General features: G+C 37.3%; 2 protein-coding genes across 2 annotated transcripts in view; both read left to right on the forward strand.

The window, feature by feature from the left end:
* Positions 1-546: 546 nt before the first annotated feature.
* Positions 547-23,563, forward strand: part of LOC140142344 (uncharacterized) — a 209,518-nt gene continuing 186,501 nt past the window's right edge. The window contains exons 1-2 of the mRNA XM_072164314.1: positions 547-663; positions 1,218-1,499. Coding sequence (XP_072020415.1) covers positions 582-663; positions 1,218-1,499 — 364 coding nt within the window. The 5' untranslated portion in view covers positions 547-581. The remainder of the gene's footprint in view (positions 664-1,217; positions 1,500-23,563) is intronic.
* Positions 14,699-22,590, forward strand: LOC140142968 (uncharacterized). Its single transcript, XM_072164996.1, has 4 exons — positions 14,699-14,784; positions 18,966-19,097; positions 21,938-22,054; positions 22,582-22,590. The coding sequence occupies exons 1-4, from the start codon at positions 14,737-14,739 to the stop codon at positions 22,588-22,590; spliced, it is 306 nt and encodes a 101-aa protein (XP_072021097.1). The 5' UTR covers positions 14,699-14,736.

A 23,563-nucleotide genomic window follows, 5' to 3' on the forward strand; every position in this document is an offset into this window, starting at 1 on the left:
ATTTTGATACAGCCTGTATAGTGTAACATCTAAAACGTCAATATCTTTTAATTTTGTGTCAAATTGAATTTTAATAATTAATGTAGATTCTAAACGCCGAGCCGGATATTGATAGCAATAATGACAAATTTAATCATAATAATTAACATCTAAACAATGAAATCATTCCAAAAATAGCTAAACATTGGCAACCAATGTTAGAAATTACTTGGATACCAGCTCGTGAATGACTGGGGAGCCCATCATAAATGGAAAACGTGTGATGTGATATCACTTGGTCTCTGTACATTTTCATTTGAAATTATACCAGTCAATATTTTTCAAAACTCCAGTGCTTCAATTGATAGAACACCTTCATAGGGAACCTTACAATATCAAGAACAGTTCAAAAACAGTTAATAATTACAAATATAAGGTGCAAAAAAATTAGCAATATACCAGGACATCATAATAAGTGGTTCCCTGGTGTCACTATGGTAACATACAACGCTGCTATAGTTATATCTTTGGGAGGAGTACTAGTTTCCTTCTTGCCTACCAGCGAGGAGGACGTGTACATCAAATATCAGGAATCAATGTAGATGAGACGGGAATATGACTTAGAGTTATCAATTTTTTTCAACATGGCTAAAGCGATGAAATTCGTAATAGCGACTGTGACAGGTAAGCATCATTGAACAAAACAAACAAGTAAACAAACAAACAAATAGATTGGTATCGTAATTATTGAAGACAAAGTCGTAATTATTGTTACAAGTATCATTCTTCAATGAAGTCGTCAAACTTAATGTTTGTGTTCTTTACTTTTTCATATAGAATTAACGCTGAACAATGTTCATTGTCGAGAATACAAACTATTTGTGGTATAAACCCGGTTATATATCGGTTGCCAAAATGTTTTTGTTGTTATTATCATGGGTTTTTTCTTGTCTTGTTTTTGCACATTTTTCAGTATAAAATATTGTCATGTTTGATGGCTAACCGGGAGCTGCCTGCATGGGTGGCGTAGGGCAAGAGGGATCTTACAGAAGATGTTTAGTTGCCCCTGCTACTTAGGCCACTGTTTTTTTTATTATTATGATCATAGGGTTTTAGTATTAGGATGTATTAGTCATTGTTAACGGATCTTAAAATTTCCTCCTAAAATACACGTAGCTATAGTTGAATTTTGATATTTTTTAACGGTGTTGGTTTTGTTATATTTTGATAAAATACAGTCATTGTTTGTGCCTGTGGACATGGTGGAGCCAAAGACTGCTACATGGGACAGCAACCAGACCCAGGTCATCCTAAATTAGGTTTACGTTGGGTCCTGCCTTATACTGAGGACGTCTTAATATGTACTTGTACCAAAATTCTGTTCGGGGGAATGAACCCGGCACCTCTTCCAGGATCAGAGAAATTCGTTTACCCCGATGATCCGTTAACACTTGTCAACAATGACAATGTCACGGAGTTACGTGAGAAAGTAAGGTGTTCAGTTGCAGATTCAACAAAAGGTATGTACCTAACTCATGTATTACATTAAAAGTATACAGGGTGGCTCAATAAAAGCATTACCCGACTCCCTTTTACGTATACTTAGGCATATGTTTTACATAAAATACATAACATATTATCCTTGAAAAGGCATGATGGATGGACAGATTTTGAATTTATTATCTTTCAGCGCTTGTTTTGGCGCATTTAAAATTTTTACTTAAAAATCCATGTAATTGGGAAAAAACCGTCATCCCATGTCGTCTTTCTCCCCCTTTACTCGATTCAAAAACCAGGGCGGTTCTCGAACCACAAAGCTGGTCCATGGGGCTTGAATCAGGTTTCGCGGTTCTTAATAATAGCTTCGATTTAAAAAGGAAAATAAACAATTATAACTTTAAAACTATACGGTATTAGGAGTGAAATTCTCGTTTTTCGTTGTGTTCTTTATCTATTTCTCTTTCATTTGACATGTTTGACACCACCCAGAGGTCACTCCTTTATCTATTAGTTTTCTAGATATTTAATTTGAAAAACGAAGAACCCCAAACGGTCGCAAGTTTTTAGGAGTAGAACCCCGGTTTTATTTCTTTCTTTCTCTCTCTCTCTCTCTCTCTCTCTCTCTCTCTCTCTCTCTCTCTCTCTCTCTCTCTCTCTCTCTCTCTCTCTCTCTCTCTCTCTCTCTCTCTCTCTCTCTCTCTCTCTCTCTCTCTCTCTCTCTCTCTCTCTCTCTCTCTCTCTCTCTCTCTCTCTCTCTCTCTCTCTCTCTCTCTCTCTCTCTCTCTCTCTCTCTCTCTCTCTCTCTCTATCCTGATTGTCATTTCGCGATCTCAGGTAAGTGGGTTAGCAGAGCCTGCTTATATGTCCATTTGTCATTTCGCGATCCCATTTTCAAAAATGATGAAAAACATGTTTTGGTTATATTTAACAGAAAAAAAACATTCACACGTCTATCGGGCACTTATTTCGGTCCCCCCAAATAATCTTTCACCAATTTCCGACTATATTTTTCGTTTTACGAGCTTCCAAAATAGACGCTCTTGGGGACTATATAGGTCGACCCGACATTTTGACCCAATTTGTGCACGTTCAAAAATAATGTTGCATTTTTCTTTACAGCTAATTGTATGCCGTTTTTTTTAGTTTGGTGCCTTTAAATGACCGTTGGGGGCAATTTCAAGAAAGTTTCAGCAGAATTAATTGATAAATTTAAATTTTATGAGGCTTTTTTACATCGAATTTTGGAACCCGAATATAGGGTGAAATCGTGTCATTTCGCGATCTGTACTTGCAGTCAAATCCCCGTAACATCCATAATTGAACATATTTTACCCCAAAATCATTATTAGCGTGTGTGGTTTGCAAAATGAAGAAAAATTCTAATTAGTTATATATCATTATTTTCAAAGGAAACGTTTGAGAATTTTTTTTAAAATTTTTTAATGTCATTTCGCGGTCTATGGCTCGCAAGTACTCATCTTCAGAAGCGTGTTACATTTTTTAATATCATCATATCGGTGTTCAAACCAGCAAATATTGAACGTATGATCACAAATTCCATAATATAAGATTCTGGTTTTTTTTTCAATAGTTTATAATTAATTTCATTCAATCACTCTCAAACCGTGCTAGCCATCCGAAAAAGAGAGGGCGTTTTTAATGCCCCTGCAAAATAAAGTTCCAGATAGCTAAATGACAAAAACGTTTTCAACTACAAAAATCACGATCAGGCTCGTCCATTACAATTTCTCTGAAATAATACTGTTTTTGGAAAATGTTGTTCGGTTTAATTGTTTTAATATTTTCATAATACCACTGTTCATAGAGTTCCTTATAATTATCTGTAACATACGAGATGTATTTGGTAATTTGTCGAATTGTTACTTGGTGATTTTTCTCGCTCAGTCATCATGATCCAAGGATAATAGAAATCAGGATATGAGAATTGCTCATTTGCATGTGTCCAATTCTTTTATGTTAATAGCTAGAGCGCGCTTATAATACTCACAGTCAGAGCTTGGCTCGCCTGGCTTCTATATTGGGTTAAATGCACAATTAAATGGCTGTCAAATGACCGGCTTTCCATAGTAGGCCTATACCATTTTGGAATAAATAAATGTAACAACTTCAGAAAATGTAAAGTTTGACCTAGGACGTACCGTTCTTGAGTTATAACTAACGTCACGTTTTTTTGGCACTATGGGGGTCAAAACATCAAGTTCTCTGATTTTGCCAAAAGTGGTGCCATGTTCGCGTTGATAAAACAATTAAAATAACCATCTAGGATGATCCGTTACAGAGCAAAATAGGTCATTTAGCGATACCATTGAGGCCTATAATTGGCCTTGACCTATTTTGCTGTGTTTCCTAGGCCTAAGTAACGAAACATCCAAGATAGTGCGATCCTATCCTTATTTTTCCTAGAACGTGTTATTTACGGGCATCAATCAATGCGTGCCAACATTTGCTTGCCAACCCCCCACCCCTTCCTCTCGGCTCGCCAAATATCGATTGCCCCCCTTCGGCTGGCTAAAAAAGAAAAAGGTTCTTTAGCCAAGAAAATGGTTCTTTGTAGAACCTTTCATCAGCTTGAAGAACCTTTAAGAAACCCTTAGGCCTAATAAAGAATCCTTCAAGGGTTCTCAGTATACTCTATATGGTATATAGAACAGAAAAGGCGGTTCTTTAGTCCCTGAATTGTGCCTATTTCATTTGTTAAGGTTCTTAATAGAACTTTTGAAAGTTCTTCTTACAGGACCGTAGGGTGCTATATACGTTACAAAAAATGGTTCTAAGTTGCAACTAGTCACCCATATTTAGATAATGCTGGCGATGTGGCATCATATATATCCGGATCCCAAATTGAATGGAGACGTGTACTAGTCTCCCGGACCCGTGTCCATGTGGAAGCCACATCACCAGAATTATCTAAACATAGGCTACATACAGTAGGCCTACTAGTTACATCATGGCGTGGTATCTCACATCACTGCATGCAAATATACACATAGTCCATGTATGCCCTACCTCCCTAGAGTTGGTAATTTATACGGTTTTATTGTATCCAGGGTCGGATTTACCTTTTGGGGCCCTGGGAAAGGCCAAAAATTTGGAGATCCCAAAAGAAGGTGAGTTTAGCTATGGAAAGGGTCAATGCGAAAATTTTGCAATTTTACCCATTTGGGCCCAAAACATTGTGTTTTCGGGCTAAAAAAAAGAAATATGCAAGGGCAATTTTGGGGGCCCAAAATTTGGGGGCCCTGGGCCCAGGCCCATCTGGCTCAATGGTAACAGTCTCTCTAAACCGTTGTAATGATATGTATATAAACTGTAGGGCCTATGCCTAGAGGAAGGCAATTAAAGCCATCGAACGTGTGATACAGCACACCCTCCGATTTTCTCCTACTTTTTGCACGATTGTAATGCCCAGTGTTGGTGTAGGCCTACTATCATGACCATATATGATGACTATACTAAATGTAATGTAAGAATAAGCCTTAAGGGGTGGGGTATGAACGTTTGGACAGTATTTATTGTGTGACATTAGAGCACATCAGACATATCGAATTGCATTCTGAATACGAAGAATGTCCTTCTGATATCAAATAATTTAGATTTTTGAAATTCGCAATGTAATACACATTTTATGGCAAATGATTAAAAATTGATATTTTTGATATTTAACAGTACTTGAAGTAAACTTTATAAATATGATTATTTATTTTTAAAGTGTATTTAGGTGGGATGAAAAGCCGACGATCAATTGAAAATTTTGACATTTCGTATTGAAGATATGGATTTAAAACACACAAAAAAAATAGGTCTTTGGGGGAAAAATCCACATCTTCAATATGAAAGGTCAAATTTATTTATTGATCGTCGGCTTTTCCTCCCAGCTGCATACACTTTAAGAATATGTCATTAGATTTATAAAATTTACTTCGAGGACTGTTATATATCAAAAATGTGAAAAATATCAAATTTTAACAATTTGTCATAAAATTTGTATTATATCGTGAATTAAAAAAAATGAAAATTATTTGATATCAGAAAGACATTCTTCGTATTCAGAATGCAATTCGATAGGTCTGATGTGCTCTCTCATTCCACAAAAAATACTGTCAAAACGCTCATTCCAGCTCCCTTAAGTGCTATAATTACAGTAAAATTTGAATTTTCCGGTTTGATTCAGAGTTCCCCGATCGAGGGATAGGGGTTGTGCAGTAATTATGATCCAGGGGGATTTCCAAACGACTAGAAATCGATTGCCCCCCGCCCCTTCTCGGCCCGCCAAAAATCGCTTGCCCAAACCACCCCCGGCCAAATCTTTGCCCTCCCCCTTGCACATGCCAAATTTTTGAGATCCCATTTTACAAAAGTGTCTTGATACATGTTGTTCCAAGCGTAGCGAGCAGGAAAATGTGCATATTTTTAAAAGCATTTCCCTACCGTTAATTTTCCTAAGCCTTTTTAATGCGTTTTATTTAAAAGGCGCCCCATGAATGTGTGCTAAAAATCGCTTCAAGCGGGCTTGCCCCCCCCCTCTCTCGGCTTGCCAAAATTTGCTTGTCCCATCCCTTTCGCCTCGCCACCGCCACCCCCATTTACCCCCCCCATCACAATAATATTTAATACGCATTGTATAGCGCTGGAATAAGTCGCAATTTTCTTCGTTAAAAGGGATGTGATCGGTGAAAACCGACATTTAAATGGGAATCTATATGCTTTGTACAAATCACACATTATTCAGTGCTTTAGTAATTACCATAACATATTACAGTCATGCCATCGTGTAATCGGGAATTAGCTTACAGGGTGGCAATCTGGCACTAAAATGGAGTATCCAGCTTTCCATAATCGCATAATTAGCCAGATTACATAACAATAAGGGTACATATATATAAATCTCTTATTTTGTAGAGATCCCGGGTAGAGATTTACCTTTTAACAGATCTACAATCGATTAGCGAAGACTTCGCTTTTTATGTTTAAGAACAATGAAGTTAAGTGTGGAAAACTTCTCACAAATTTACCGAGAGAATCTAAAATACCATGGAAGAAGGAGATCATCTTCCACGGATATACATAATTACGCTCAAGTAACAATACCGGTACTTGACTTTAGTTCTTAAATTGGAAATGCATGTCAGCGCAACAGATTCAAGTATAAGTAATGCCAAAAGAACGAAGTTTAAGAGAAAAGTCAATATCTGCTACAACGTTAATCACACAATCACTGGACCATAGATTTGTATGGTCCAACTCCTAAACTATTAGGGTTGTATGCCTTATTATATATATCTAAAAGAAAACTAAGTGACACACTTGGTAGCACTTGAGTAGGATAACAAGACTAAACATATTTTCAACTTCAATAACAAAAGTTAAGCCATGATCTATATTTTTAACATATGATAATTATGGAAGTCAGTTATCTTGAAAAAAAAATGGAAGTAATACATTTTTTTTAAAATAGCCGGTGAACTGAGACAAACGCTTGATAAAATAATATTTTGATTTGGCACAAAACAAAATTAAGATCATCATTTTCTGGAGATAGCAAAGTTAGTAATTCATCCCGGCGAACGTGTAAAACCAATTGCGTATAAATTGCCTGAAAGAGAAGGAAAAGCCATTAAAATTGTCATTAGGTATTTTTTAAATGAACAAATTGGTCAAAAAGAGCAATATTAAAGTTGAAGCCATATTCAAAGAGGCCTACAATTTTTTTTACTTTAAAGGTAAATGACATACGGTACGTGTAAAATGTCCTATTTTGTCTTTAATACAGTATAATAAGGCTTGAGCTCAGTCACCATAGGCTAATAATGTTACGTTACACATCTATGACACTAGTGCTAAAATCTGAATTTTGATGATTTTTTATGAACGTTCAGATGAGCATGCCTTTATCCAACGACAAGAGGAAAATATAGTGCCGGTTTTAATGACAGCAAAATACAAGTAAATATTGCACAAAAAGTAACGCAGCTGTTATAAATACGCCTATATAGCATCAGAACTAATGACTGTGTTCACAATATTTCAACATAGAAAGAAGGATGATTTATTTATGCCCATTTTGATACCCCATTTGTCCAATTTCGTTCATTATTATGTTTTGATGGATCCAAGTTGTGATAATATTGGATCCAAAACATAATAATGATAAAATTGGATGCTTTACGCCCAATATTTATTGGTCTCGCTATGAGTTGTAAAATATTGGACGAGACAAAAGTATAGCTCGACCAATAAATATGGGCTCAACCGATCTAATTTTATATCAATATTAACAACACAGCAGTGTTTTTAAAGAAAAATACCCGAATTTAAAAGTTACAGCTATTTGTATGATTTGAAGTCAGCGCGAAGATGATGGAGGGTTTTATGTGCCACAATGTAACACATTTTGATGTAGGCCTATAGTACCGTTTTTCACAATTTTTTCAGCCCTTTTTTCTTTACTGATTTTTTGCCGCCCCATCTTCTTCCGTCGCCCTCTTTTTGCCGCCGCCCTTCGTTTTGGCCTCCCCTGCTTTTACCTCGGGGGGGCAACAAAGCCCCCCAAAAAAAAATACTCGCATGCACTTACAATGGACAACATGCTCATGGACTCTCGAAACGCATCCATAAGCAAGTATTACTCTGCGCGTGCAAAACATAGGCCTACCCTAAACAAGTATTTTGCCATTCTTTTAAGGGATCTAAAATGAGCGTTTATTGGGTTTCGACAGTATTTTTTTGTGGGACATGAGAGCACCTCAGACCTATCGAATTGCATTCTGAATACGAAGCATGTCTTTCTGATACCAAATAATTTTCATTTTTGAAAATCACAATATAATACAAATTTTATGACAAATTATAAAAATTGATATTTTTGATATATAACAGTCCTCGAAGTAAATTATATAAATCTAATGATATACTCTTAAAGTGTATGTAAAAAAAAAAAAAAGCCGACGGTCAATTGAAAATTTTGACCTTTCATATTGAAGATATGGATTTTTTCCCCAAAGACCTAATTTTTTTTTTTTGGTGTTTTGGGAAAAAATCCATATCTTCAATACGAAAGGTCAAAATTTTCAATTGATCGTCGGCTTTTCATCCCACCTACATACACTTTAAGTATAAATCATCAGATTTATAAAGTTTACTTCAAGTACTGGTAAATATCAAAATATCAATTTTAATGATTTGCCATAAAATGTGTATTAAATTGCAAATTTCAAAAATCAAAATTATTTGATATCAGAATGACATTCTTCGTATTCAGAATGCAATTCGATATGTCTGATGTGCTCTAATGTCCCAAAATAAATACTGTCCAAACGTTCATACCCCAGCCCTTAACTAAGAGAGTAAAAATGCATGTTCAGGTTCTTGTTTTACCCTACGATGTGTTCTGATAGAAGCCAAACGTAGTCTATTTCACCTTTTTTTACCAATCTTAATACTAATTACGGCGTGTCCGTCCGTCCGTCCTCTGTCCGCGCGCTATCGCGTTCGCGTCCGCGAGTTTCGCGTTCACGCGGTGCACTATCGCATGCTCGCGGTGCGATATCGCGGAGTATCAACGGGAGCCCAGACAAACAAGAACCTAGACCTATAACTTTGGTTTGCGTAGTGAAGTCAACACTGCTTAGCAACGATTTTGACAAGGACGCAACCCGGACGCAAACAAGCAGACATGTTCGCGTCTGCAGAACATGTTGCGTTTGACGCGGGCGATAACGGCGCAGCAATCACGCAAACGATCGCGTTTTTCGTTCCAGACATGAACGCTTATTTCTCCGCGTCCGACCACCCGACCAAAATCACCTTGGATACGTGGCTTCACCTACTGCCATGGTTAGGGATGGGCAGTTACAGGTCTAGGTGGTATGTCTATGAACGGGAGTGTGTGTGGAGTACAGTGCGCGCATCGGAAAAGCATTACAGTGTGACTAACAGGTGCATCTCATCGGACCAATAGGCCTATTTTCAAGACAGGATTAACATAAAAATCATCAGTTATGGTATAACCCGTTTGCGTTGAATTTCGAGGTATTTTGGGGTCCTCCAATGTGGTAGCAGGACAGGGTTTGAAAGAGGCGAACGATGGGTTTTCAGATTATGGGTACCGAAGTAAGCGTCACAGCTACAAAACCGAGTTGATTAATCATTGAGCGACGCATATCGTAGTAGTTTGAAAGGTTAGGACATTAGTATTATGGGTAACGGGAGTTGGGTAATTAGAGATAGGCCTATCACGAGAACCGCCCAACCCGAGAACCGCGAAATCTAGTGCAATATAAATACAAAACTCCCCCAGCCACATGATCACAAATTGACACGGAAGCTTCATACCATTCATTTCAATACAATTTAATTCAATCCAAAACGGTCCTGTCATACACATCCTATATACACAAACACATATCTTTTGCATTTAATCATCTTCCCCTGTATCCTAGAAAAAAATTATTCTAATACCAAATCAAAACACCGCCCATTCCTTTTTTAAAGGAATTTTTATTTATTTTGCCATTAAACTAAGCAAGTATTTTGCTTGGAAAAGTATACCGTTTTCTTGTCGTTTTTGACACCCTAAACAGGTACAGCGATGTATTTGCACAATGCTGAAAAACAACCCTGTTTGTACCCGAGCATGGTGTGATTGGTGTCCACCTTGAACTACAAGTGCCCCCCCATTAAGATTCGCCCTAGGGGCTGGGTCGTACACCCCTTGATTCTCATTTCTCAGCACCACGGTTATCGGGGTATTTGGTGATGGCAAAATTAGGTGACATAGGTCATTATAAAGTTCTCATATGATAGGCCCTATATATAGCTACGCGACATATAGGACGGGTGGTCATCGAACTGCAGCCAAAACAAAACAATTACACCAAAACGTAATTTTTTCTTGCATTAATAATAATAATGTTGTAGGCCTATATATTATCGTCGATACGTAAATACAAATGGTTTTAATGGAAATCTGTATTAGGAACATATGGAACCTGTCAAAGATTTAAATGCAGACGACATTCGATTTGTATTTTGCACACCCTGAGGAAAATACAAAGATGTGCATAAGGGGCACGTTCGCCCCTTTGAGGATGAGGCACGTTCGCCCTATATTTTCCCTGAGCGGACTTACCCCAAACTGGAGGGCGGACCTGTCCCAGGTACAAAAATATCGATAATTATACCATTAAACAAGGTAAAACTACTGAAAAGCATGTCTTTTAAGTTATGTTATCATGGTTATAATCCATAATCACAAGAAGTTGCAAAAAATACGTTTAGCGCTCACTGTCAACCCCTACATTTTACCCTGACCCCGACCCCTGCAATAAAGTGCAGTATTGTAACTTCCCAGAAGAGAATGAATGTCCTGTATATATACTCTTTCTTTTCTTTTTGGCCCGTTTTGAGCATTTGTGACGTGATGCCATGTCAAAAGGACACAATTTTTTTTTTCACAATTTGGGTTTGTTGCGAATTTGTGATGTTTTGAGACATTTTGTAAGGTAATTCCTGTTTATTTTTAAAGGCCGTTATCTTAATTTACGAACTCAATATCTTTGTTGGGGAAAACGGACTCGTGGAGCAAAATATCTCTAAGATATGTAAAACCCTAACAATTGATAACCTTTTGACATGACACGCACATTATTATCGTGCCATCATTTATCAGGATAATAATCGCATCATATGGACGAGTTAAGTTATGTGTGTAATGTATGAAATCACAAATTGACATTTTATAAAGCTTGTCCTTTTGCCCTTGCACAGGATTATAACCACCACTCCCGGCCCGGGTAACCATTAAGTATTCATATTCAAATGATATGCATTATATAAGAAATGACAAATGCAACAGGATTCCCACTTTGATTTGCAAGTTCAGCCTGAGATAATATCAGCTAATATCCCTGCAACAGATAAGTTATTTTTTCGTCGAGCACGACATCACGAATTTTCATTTCGAAAGTATTGCTGTCGTTTCTGGATGATCTGGCTAGAAGCAGATAAGAAGCCTAAATTCATATCATATCAGAAGAAGTTAACCGGTAAGCTATAATTTGATAATTCGTTGATTTATTTTTTCTGTATAGTATTATTATAGGCCAAATATAATAATCATAAATAAATCAAAATAGTAAGCTTGCGAAGATTTTCCGGAATGCATTTTTGTTCCACCTCGGACTCAAATTTAATCACAAAAAGATATACCAACATAATACGGTATTCTTTTTAAATATATTTGTACCGATATTTCTAGGGTAAAACGTGTAAAGGTAGTCCTATCATGCACATTTTTGGGTTGCGTTGCGCGTTGCTCAACGGAATATCTTTAAAGTTGTGTATAATAAAATTGTAGGCCTATTTTAATTCACATCGCGCGTTAACGGTACATAATAATCTGCAACAGTGAGTGAAATCGTTTTAAATTAAAATACTCTATTCCTATGACCCAAACATAGGCCAACTCTATGTCACCATGGTCACACAATTTTATCTTAGCATGCATATGGAAGATCTTCGATGATACCAATATAAACAGCATCAGTGAATCAATTCTATGGGCAATCTAGGCCTTGCCAAAAGGTTGTAAACAAAATCTTTTCTAAATTAAGGAAACAAGCTTGTTATCGGGGAAAAAGTGAGACGATTCCAACGAATTTGTTGTTCAAGACCCTTCTTCAATCCATATTCTAAACTTGTCTGTTTCTTGCTAAAGAATGTTCGCAGATATGTTGTGGAAATATACATTTCAGAAATATCGACAATATTTTAAGGAAAATGTTTCGTTTATCCAGAGAAGATGTAATCGCGTTCCCTTTAAATTGCATGGGAATTCCTTATACCCGGAATAAGATTAGTCTATCTTGACATGAACATACCGGGAACATATAGCTACACCATGTAGGGCCTACGGGTATTATAATAATAATGAGATAGGCCTAGTTATCCATTACAGCTACTTTGATTACAGGTTGTCTCCAATTTTTTAGTATTTGAATAGGCTTACATGTACATGTAGGCCTACTTGAATTGAATTAAACATGACCGAATACTTTATATTATATGCATATACATTGACATTTGGCACAATATAACATCTTCCATATAGGCCTACTCTAAGGCCTACTCGTTAATCTGAAAAAGATTCGTATCGGAGAAAACTAATGTATTAAGTGCACTTTTCACTCAGAACGTTTGTCCATGTCTAAAGTGGTAAACAATAAAATCATTTATTTGGCACTCATGGAACCGAATTGAATTAGGTGTTGAAATGAGCAAAATTTTGAGCTATACGGTTTTCACGTTAAAATACATTTTCTCGACCGAATAAAATGCAACAATTTTTTTTCAGTAAATATCAGAAAACCACAATGCATGATACTACATGTATTTCAAAAGATACTGGTGCTAAAACTTAGTTAGGCATGAGATTTATAAATAGTCTTATATTGTAAGATTTTCGATTTCGAGAAGCCTTGCGGGATGAGGTATGAACGTTTGGACAGTATTTATTATGGGACATTAGAGCACATCAGACATATCGAATTGCATTCTGAATACGAAGAATGTAATTCTGATATCAAATAATTTGGATTTTTTGAAATTCGCAATGTAATACACACTTTAGGCCTAGGCCTATGGCAAATGATTAAAATTGATATTTTTGATATTTAACAGTACTCGAAGTAAACTTTATAAATCTGATGATTTATACTTAAAGTGTATAGGTGGGATGAAAAGCCGACGAATTTTGACCCTTCGTATTGGAGATAAGGACTTTCCCCCAAAAACACCAACAAAAAAATAGTTCTTTTGGGGAAAAAAATCCATATCTTCAATATGAAAGGTCAAATTTTTCAATTGATCGTCGGCTTTATATCCCAGCTACATACGCTTTTTAAAGCGTAAAAGTACATATCATTAGATTTTTAAAGTTTACTTCAAGGACCGTTATAATTATATCAAAAAAATGTGAAAAATATCAAATTTTAATAATTTGTCATAAAATGTTAAAACAATGTTAAACACAATGTTTTGGACCAAAATAATTCTGCGCACTTCGCGCATACTAGCCATTCACATAGCAAAATTCACCTTCATTTGGGGCAAAAATTGTCTGAAATTGAAGTTGTTCGCGCGCATTATTTGTCCTAGTAAAATCGAAACAAAATATGCTTGTCTCCTTCTAATTTGAAATGCTTCTGCCGCCACTATCGATCTTATATGCCCCCAATTTGCAACCCAAAACTTGGGCCTATTGCACAAGTTCCTCACGACGAGTTTGGATCCTTCAAATTTTGGCCTGACCCCGGGCCCCCAAAAGGTAAATCCGGCCCTGCCTTTAAGTAGGCTATTTCCTTTATGAGCGCTTTTCATTTTCGCTTTTGCTTGGGGCCCCTAAACGCTCGGGGCCATGGACTTCTTCCACCCTGCCCCTCCCCTGCCCCCCCCCCCCCTCCCCCCGCTTGCTACCCCTGGTAGCACTTGATTCTGGAATGACATTTTTTATAGAAACTTTTAAGCTCTGGATAAACTTAAAAATAGGGTGGCCACAATGGGCTATTCAAAAAAATAAATGCGCACCCCCAATTAGAGGAGTAAAATTTCAATCAAAGAAATGTCCAAGTCTGCTTTCTGAAAATGACTGGATTTCCAGTTGCCAATGTTACTGGAAAAAGTTTGGAAATCCAATCAAATTAAGCGAAAATCACGGAAATGTTGAAAATGAGCTCTTAAATTGAGGATTTCTGATTTTAAACTATTTTTCTGTCGGATTTATTCTTTGGGCACTTCAAAAGTCTGGATTTCCAACATTCACGACTGGACAAAAAGTCCGGATATCCGAACTCCTCTATAGGGGGTGTGCATCTATTTTCTGGAATAGCCCAATGCTAGGCTGAACTGTGTTGAAGGTGGAATGTAGGCCCACTGTTGATATCAGTGTTGATGAAGTCTTTATATCTACTGAGGATATCAAAGTTGAAGGAACATCAATATATTAATTATGTAAGGGGGGGGCAAAGGATTTTGGCACGGCCAAGGGGGGAGGGCAAAGATTTTTTGGCACTGTCAAAGGGGTGGGGAGGGGGGGACGGCAAGCGAATTTTGGCAGACCATTTTGAAAACTCACCACCCCGGGGGTACACACAATTATTGCACAGCCCCTAAGAGCTGGGATCTCTTGCCAATTTCGATTAACGCAAGTTTTGTATCTTAATCTTTATTTCATACAGAATCATGAGTACACTGTCGGAAGATCAAATGGACAGCCTGATGGAGAATGAGGTGAGTTGGCCTATAGTGTATGAGCTCGACCACTTAATGCTGGGCTGGGGCGGTAAACCTGCATTGCTTTATGTGTTTTTATTTTATTTTTATTTTTTATTTTTGCTTAAAAGGGCATTTCAATTAAGATCCACAGCCACATCCCCCCACTTTTCTCAAAAATCTTGAGATGTTTATACCACTGCATGGATACCTCTTGCTACATATCGCCAAATTTGGAATTTCGATCTGGTAGGGCCTATACAGCCTGTCTCAAAAAAAATTGTGCAAGTGAAAAGCGCCCTCTTTGGCAATTAGAAAATAGCGTTGTGACATGATGCTTACATCAACGTCACGGGCGCAGGCTTAGCTCTCAAATGCCGTTTTTTCTGTTCAATTTGCTTGTTCCAATTTCGAGATATGTTTATTTAACAACGAAAGGGTAAAATCACAATTGTGCCACTTTTACTAGGGAAGAGAGCTGTACATGTAAATCAATGATAGCTGATGTTGATGCGTCTAATGCACTCCCCCCTTTCGGGGCACATGCATTAGACGCATCAACATCAGCGCGCGTGCATTATTTTGTCCAATATCTCTCTCAAAAAGTAATACGCGTTCATTAACCTATAACATGTATAAGTGCGCAATATTTGTTTGTCTTTTAACATGTCTTAAGTGACTAAGAGAACAACAGTATTTACCATGAAAAATTATAGACATGCACATGTATTTAATTTTTACAGCAGAATGTGAAATATTTATTTATCTTTTAATCTCTTTTAAGTGGAAAAAGAGAATCATCATTCCTGCATCATGATAAAACAGTAAGAACAGACAAAAACATTTTGTATTGTGTAATTGATGCATTCTTTTGACTTCACGAAGGAACTCTTGATAAACTTGATGCTATCACTGTTACATGAAAGCCCTCTTCCCTAGTAAAAGTGGCACAATTGTGATTTTACCCTTTCGTCTTTAACTAAACATATCTCAAGATTAAAACAAGCAAATTGAACAGAACAAACGGCATTTGAGAGCTAAGACTACGCCCGTGACGGTGATGTAAGCTTTATGTCACAACGGTATTTTCGTATTGCGAGAGAGGGCGCTTTTCACTTGCACAATTTTTTTTGAGACAGGCTGTATACCAGAACGAAATTACAGCAGTGGCCTATCATGCAGGCTATGGAGCCATATAGGCCTACTCCAGAAAGGAGAGAGTCTATGGTTTAAGCATCATCATCAGGACCCAGGTCTTTAATGTAAACTTTATACAGACTTGTGCGGTTTTTTCTGAGACAGGTATATAATAGTTTCAGGGTTTTTTTTACACATCAGTGAGGCGATTTTTTTTTCATCGGGTTTTTTTTTTCTGTGAAAAAGTTGACAACAGGCCTAGGAAAACAGCACAGCAGCATTGACAAAGTTGAAGCCCCAAATACATGTAGTTAGGCAGGTTTTAGTAGGCTATAGAAATACAGGGATTGATTTTCTTTACCAGTTAAATGCTACGTAGCTGGTCGGTGTTTTTAAAATGTAAGATATTTTCCTAATATTAAAACTAATATAATGAATGCAGCAATTAATATTGCCTATTGTTTTAATAGGCCTACACTCAAAAGTGTATGACGGATAATGTACTCGTGCAAATGCATTCGTCAAGATAATTGCACTTGCCATGGAGTTATTGCATTTAGCTCTTGAGCCTATCGGCTCTCGAGCTAAATGCAATAACTCCACGGCGCGTGCGATTATCTTGACGAATGCATTGCACTCAGTTCATTATCCTTATCGTAATATTAGTACTCGAGAATCCTTGGCTTGTCAAAAACTGCATTGCTCAATTCATAGCGATTGTATAGAAGAATTAAAATATCACAGATATAGGCCTACTTTTATAGGTGCTGCAGCTGCAGTTCTCGAGTTATGTTGTAAATAGGGCTGAAACAACAACACTTTTGTAAAACCTACATAACTCATTAAAGTCATAATGTACGATCTTATAATATGAATTTGGTTAATTTTTTTCAAACCTGATTTTTTGGCATATTTGTATGTTTACACATGTCACAACTTGCACCTAAATGGAATCAGCCAAATTTGTTGTGTTTGTAGGTAAACAGAGCAAAGTTCGACATAAAGTCACAATTCAAGAAATATGACTTTATGTCCTCCTATAGAACTGTGTGTTAAACGGCCAAAATAACAAGCAGTGTTTCTTCCACTTTACCTCGTTATTTCAGCTCAAAATGGACAGAAACCATTACTGATAATTATTACTAGTATTATTTCAGCATTTTGAGTACCGGTATATTGACCAATTTAAAATTTCAAGGAAATCGTACATTAAGCCTTTAACAACAACAATAAATTACTAAAAGTAAGCAAGTTTGCAAAGTATGTACGATTTGTAGAATGAACTTAAATTGCAAAACATCAAGGTGTTATATATTGTAGCCAGCCCGGCGAGAGGTATCCAGTGGTATAAAAATCTCAACTTTTTTTGAGCAAAGTGGGGATAGGCCGTGGATCACGAAAATGCCCTTTTAAAAAGGTAATATTTTATTATCTTTCAGGGTCGGATCCAGGAATTTTTGATAAAGGGGGCGCCTTTTGGTCGACGACAAAAAAAATGTGTTAAAGGGGGTTACCCCCTCGAAAACTCAACGGTTTTGGCCCATTGTTTGCTGTTCATGGCCGAATTTGTTCCATTTTTTTAAATTTCTTACAATTTTTGTATTTTTAAGTTACCGGCGCCCTTTGCTAATCAAAAAATAGAGGGGGCGCGCGCCGGCTGCGCCCCCCCCTAAATCCGCCCCTGTCTTCTGTTGTTTTACAAACATATCCCAGTTTCATATATAAATTTTCTGTTCGGTGCATCCGGGTGTGCACCCGGCCAAGTGATTGAAGTTCACATTTAGCCATGGGGCTTGTGAGCCAACCCTAGGCCTACGCGTTTCTGCCAGAAAAGGGTATTAGAAATATTACGGTTTGTATTCTAGCGAAAATACCGGTATTGTAGGGCAAATAATTTGCGAAATCGCTAAAAAAAGGGGTGTTTTATCCTTAACTGCCTGGCACCTGTTTGACTGGATCATTCCATGACCCGGTTCCATACATCCATCCTCATCATGCCATTGCCATTGCTTTTGACATGTGTGTAATCATATTTTGTGGTGAAAATTATAAAAATATCAGCAATACTTCTGATTGTAACTGAGCTACTGCATACAGATTTGGATGCCTTGTATAATTGGAGTTTGATGTGGGACCTCAACTTTCATCCATCAAAGTGTCAGGTTATTGCATCCGCGGGTATCCATGCTTGTCGATGAACTTTAAAAACACCCCCTTTTGCATCTCATTTCGCGAAGTTTTCAGGGGAAAAACACCCCTTTTTTTTAGCGATTTCGTGAATTATTTGCCCTTCGACAATACGCCTATTTTCGTTAAAACGCGAACGATATTTCTAATATACCCTTTTCTTCCACCATCATCCAGAAGGGACCTTAGGCTTTTTCATAGATACAAGTTGGGACAATATGATCTTGATGTAAATAAGTAAGTATGTTATGTTGTTTTTAATAGTGATAACCAACAGAACCGTCCCACTACCAGGATCTCTGCAGGTCGTATTGTATTTGTATGTTATCTTTTCAGACGTGTAAGACTGAATCCCACAATCAATCAAACTTCAATCACATTGTTCCTTTGTGGAACAAGCTGCCTCTGGAAACCAGATTACCCAATTCCATTTGTTCTTTTAAATATTAAGGTCAGGATTTTTTAAGGTTTCAATTTTATTCCAATTTGTTCCATCTGATTCCTGTACGTGGTTTTCTGCTTGCCGATGCCCAAGTTGAAGGCCCATTTAAGGTTTTGCCCCTGCTATTCCATTCATTTTTTCCCAATTTTATTTAGGTCTTTCCTAGGTGCAACGGTTCCAGAGATATCTGTTTATCCCAGCCTATTCGCTGGACTTCTATTTTTTATACAAAAAGCTTATATTTTTATATAATGTACAGTATGTATATCAATATTTTGTTGTGCAATAATTTTAGCTGTATATGTGCCAGTGATGAAGTAATAAATAAATATAAATCAATAAGCTCCAATATGTCCAGGTACCCAATGCTGAGCAATAATTGCATACTGATTTTATTTGACTAATCTATATTTATATTGACAATGATTCACAGGAAGCAGAAACACCAGCAACACTTTTCTCAAAAATTGAAAATGGGGAGGAGGATTCTGACATGGAGGCCGATTTATCGGATGAAGTTTACGACTTGGACTTGGAGGCAGATAACCCAAATGAGAACATAAGTGTAAGTATGCACTTTTAGTACTTGGTTACAGTTTGAACAGGGATACCACCTTTGTATGCTCATTGATGTTTGAGTTTTATCAAGGAGACTTTTTATAATGTTCACAATTAGGTTTGCACAACTTCATCTTTTTAGAAATCGGTCATCACCATAAAGTTGAAACTAGTCAGCAAATGACTATTTAGAAATCAAAATTTGAGTAAAAACTCCAGGTAACGTTCATGCCCAAAATGCACAAATCAACATGTGGAACAGTCTTTATAATTTTTTAAATTTTATTTTGAGGGCTACTTTGAAAAAAAAAATCCCCCCATAATTGAACTTTGGGGAGGGGGTGGAGTACTTTTAGAATTTCAGTGACAACATACCCATTTAAATTTGAGTGCAAGCCTAAAAAAAGTGTCTCTTCTAAGGTACTTTTTGTAAAAAATTGTCCCCGTAATTGTATTTTCGAGTGCTATTTTGGCATTTTTGGGGAAAGCAAAATCGCCCTTTGACCTCATCTATTTTGAGCCCTAACATGGATATGGACGAAGGGATTTAAAATCTAACTGCCGACTTGGATAAATGTGGCAATGCAACCGACGATGACGACACAGGGTAAAGTAAATTTCAGCAACATTTGTACATGGATGTCAAACTTTGCCAAACTTTTATGTTGTCTTAGTCAACTATCACCAAGTCATTGTCAAAAGTACTGCTATGACTATTGGTGACATGGTCGTGCAGCCCTATTCTCAATGTTAGGCGTAGTGTCATCTGCAGTGGTGTAGCCAGGTTTTCTGGGGTGGGTGCATCAACTTCTGAATGTATCAAAGGTGGTATTTTTTGCAGACTTGTTGACACTTTTTTTTTTGATCAGGGACAGGGTGCTCAAGAATGTAAAAAGTGATGGGGAGACACCCAAAAAATGTTTCCATGAATTTTCACAAACATTTTTTACATATAGTCTAGTGACAGACCAACATACATGTAGGCTTGTTTTGCCAGTTACAGTGTTTTTGTTTTTGATTATTATTCAATTGGTGGTACAATATCAGATTCCAAGGGATGTCAAATTGTCACCCCTGCGCAATTTTGAGAGTGGAGGCATGCCCCAGCTTCCCCTGGCTACGCCACTGGCTGTATCCAGTAATGTATCTTAGCCATTTGGTTAAGTTCTGCTGTTTCATTATTTTATATCACGACTTACTAAAATTGCTACAAGTAAAACATGGCAGAAGGGATGGTTTTGAAACCTTAACAGGGCCGACCTCAGTCACAACCGACAGAATGGTCCACTTATTGACGACATACAGATTTTATGGAAAAGGAATACTGGGTACAAATCTATTATTATGGAAATGTTACAACATAGCTTTAATTTGAAAAATTAGCTTTAACATGAAAAAAGTGTCAACTCTCTCCCTCAATGGAGAGTGGCATTTAAATGGTCAGAGTATAATTTGATAAGCTCCAATATGTCCAGGTACCCAATGCTGAGCAATAGTTGCATACCGTAGATTGGGGTTGAATAGGGACAGTTTTGGCACTCTCCAGATTGTAGTTTTTTTCCTGTAGCTCCATGAGCCAAACTTTTGAGGGCATATTATGTCCACCCATGATGCCTTTAATCCACCATTATAAAAAATTGAATATATGTGGGGGTATATGAATAAAATTTTGGTGTCCCCCCGACTTCGGGGTCAATAGGGACAGCACTGGTTTTGATAAGGAAAGAACAACTTTGAAGAAGTGTACTTGCATTTTTACCCCCACATGGAGGGAAAAGGGACACCAAGTGAGTTTTAAAAAAACAATAGAAACATGTCAAGGTAATTCATACCATCATAACTGATTAAAATCTGATTTCTTGACAACGTGGATAGGGCTGGTCAGTACAAGAAGAGGAGGGGTAGGGTGTGGTGGGGTAAGGATGGCTGGGGTAGGGTTCTGGGTGGTAGGGAAGAAGGTGGGTAAGGTAGGGTGTTGGGGTAGTGGGATCAGGGTGGTGGGGTATAAGAAAAGTTATCATGATGATGTTGGTAGAGGTAGTAGTGGATAGGATGGTGGTGGTGGAGCAGTGGATAGGTGGTGGGGTAGGGGATAGGGTGGTGGGGTAGATGGGTGGGGTAGGGATGGTGGAGTGCTGGGGTAGGGGTGTGGGGTAGTGAGTTCTGGCAGTGACATGATAGTATTAGGGGTGGATGAGGGTGGTAGCCTGGGTAGGGTGGTGTGGTAGTGGGGTAGGGCGGTGGGGATGGTAGGTTTAATGAGGCTAGTGGGGTCAGGGTGTGGTATAGTGATTTAAGGGTGGTGGTGGTAGGGTTTAGGTGGTGGGGTAGGTTCATCAGGGTAGTGGGGTAAGGGTGGAGCAGTGTAGGGTGGTAGTGGGGTAAGGGTGGTTGTGGCAAGGGTGTCCCTATTCACCCCGTATTAGGTGACCTTTACCTGAAAAATATTAAAAAAATTGTCATAAAAATTCCTGTCAGAATGAATAAATAATCATTCAGAGAAAGTTGTAAGACCTAACAGGCTAGGTCCTGGTGATTTTCCAGCTCATTTTCTAAAATAGTGGCCGTGGGAGCAGGAAAGTTTTGACCACCCCATTTTTTAGAACTTTTTTTAGATAATTTCATTTTGGACACCCTGTATCCTAAATTTATTCTAAAACATCTGCTGAACCATTTTCTAAACACTGTTTGATTGCTCTTTCAATATGTGGAAATAGAAAAAAAAAAAAGTGTTAACCAAATGTGAAAAAATGAGATTTCAAAACTTTTCTCATGTTTGTCCCTATTCACCCCTGCGTCCCTATTCACCCCAATCTATCTACATTGTATATTGATAATGATTCACAGGAAGCAGAAACACCAGCAACACAGAGTGGGGAGGAGGATTCTGACATGGACCCCGATTTATCGGATGAAGTTTGCGACTTGGACTTGGAGGCAGATAACCCAAATGAGAACATAAGTGTAAGTATGCACTTTTACTGTACTTGGTTACAGTTTGAACAGGGATACCACCTTTGTATGCTCATTGATGTTTGAGTTTAAAAACAAGGAGACTTTTCATAATGTTCACAATTAGGTTTGCACAACTTCATCTTTTTAGAAATCGGTCATCACCAGTGATCGGTCAATCACTGTGCATGATTTATAGAGAGAGTAAACACTGGTTGTACATTTATAGGTTAAAATGAACAGGTATTACTTGTTGGGAGAGAAATTAGACAAAATAATGCATGCGCGCTGATGTTGATGCGTCTAATGCACAAGCCCCGCCTATTTCATACACGAGAAGAAAAAAACAAGGGATATTTGCTGTTTTTATAACAAAATTATCACTAAAAATATTGGAAAATAGAATCAACTATAAATGCATCAACCCGCTCGAAAAATGAATCAAGCCTACGAGACGCGAATACGCGCAAAGGCACTGTGCGTAGTACGCGGAGGGCAATTAGACACAATCAATGCATGGTTTGGATTTTTCTGTACAGTTTGCTTAGGTGTGGTACATTCTACATGCATTTTACAGCCAAATTCAAACAGAAAGGAAAGCCTACATGTGAGCAAAAAAGTTAGAACTGGTAGGGACTGAACCAATGCACACTTTAATTTTATAAAAATTATTGTAAAAATTCAAAGTTACGACTTTCGGTCTAACTTTGGATTTTTATACGCCCTCCCTTCTTGGTATTGAGCACTTTATGACAAGTGTTGTTCAAAATTATTGCAGTTTATTATAACAATAAAACAATATTGACTAATCCCTTGACTTTGTATGGAAATATTTTGAACCATGAGCTGTATATATTCGTATACTACAGAATTCTTATGACCATTCTGATTAATAGCATGTTTAATTTTTACTGCAGAAAACATCCAAGCGGAATTTATTGGGTCAGTTTGAGTATTCTACTTATCTTGTTGACGAAGTAATCAAGGATTTAAAGGTAATAAAATTCTTGTTATTTGTTTTAAAATGGGCATTTCCAGGGCAATGTGGACTTTGATATATGAACAATTCAGTGGTGCTTATCTTAATTTTCATATTGTTGCTTTAATGGAAATGTATTGAATTTTTGGAAACACAATTTTCGAGCAGTTGCTTAACTTTGTTACAAGTAATTAAGCCAATTAGCCTAAGTTTGCATAAATTAGATTTTTCAAAAGTGAACAGAAGAATCTCCAGATTAAGTAACAGTGTGAGTGATTTGCTATACTAAATCTCACTGTGACTAAATCTCATGCTAAAATTAAACAAACGTTTTGAAATTCAAATTTCTTATCCAGAGCCTCTCTATGAGGTTCTACTCTGATTACATAAACATGACCTTTTAAAAACAAAGATTCCAATAAGAAAGAAATGTACGAGTGGATAAATGTTTGTGAGTTTACCCCCGGGACCCTTCCTTTTTAAGGATCAGTACTTACCCAAACAAGCCAGGAAGCAATTGTTAAATTTTGGCAAATTAATCT

Source organism: Amphiura filiformis, chromosome 20, assembly GCF_039555335.1.
Source record: "Amphiura filiformis chromosome 20, Afil_fr2py, whole genome shotgun sequence".
NCBI lineage: Eukaryota > Metazoa > Echinodermata > Ophiuroidea > Amphilepidida > Amphiuridae > Amphiura > Amphiura filiformis.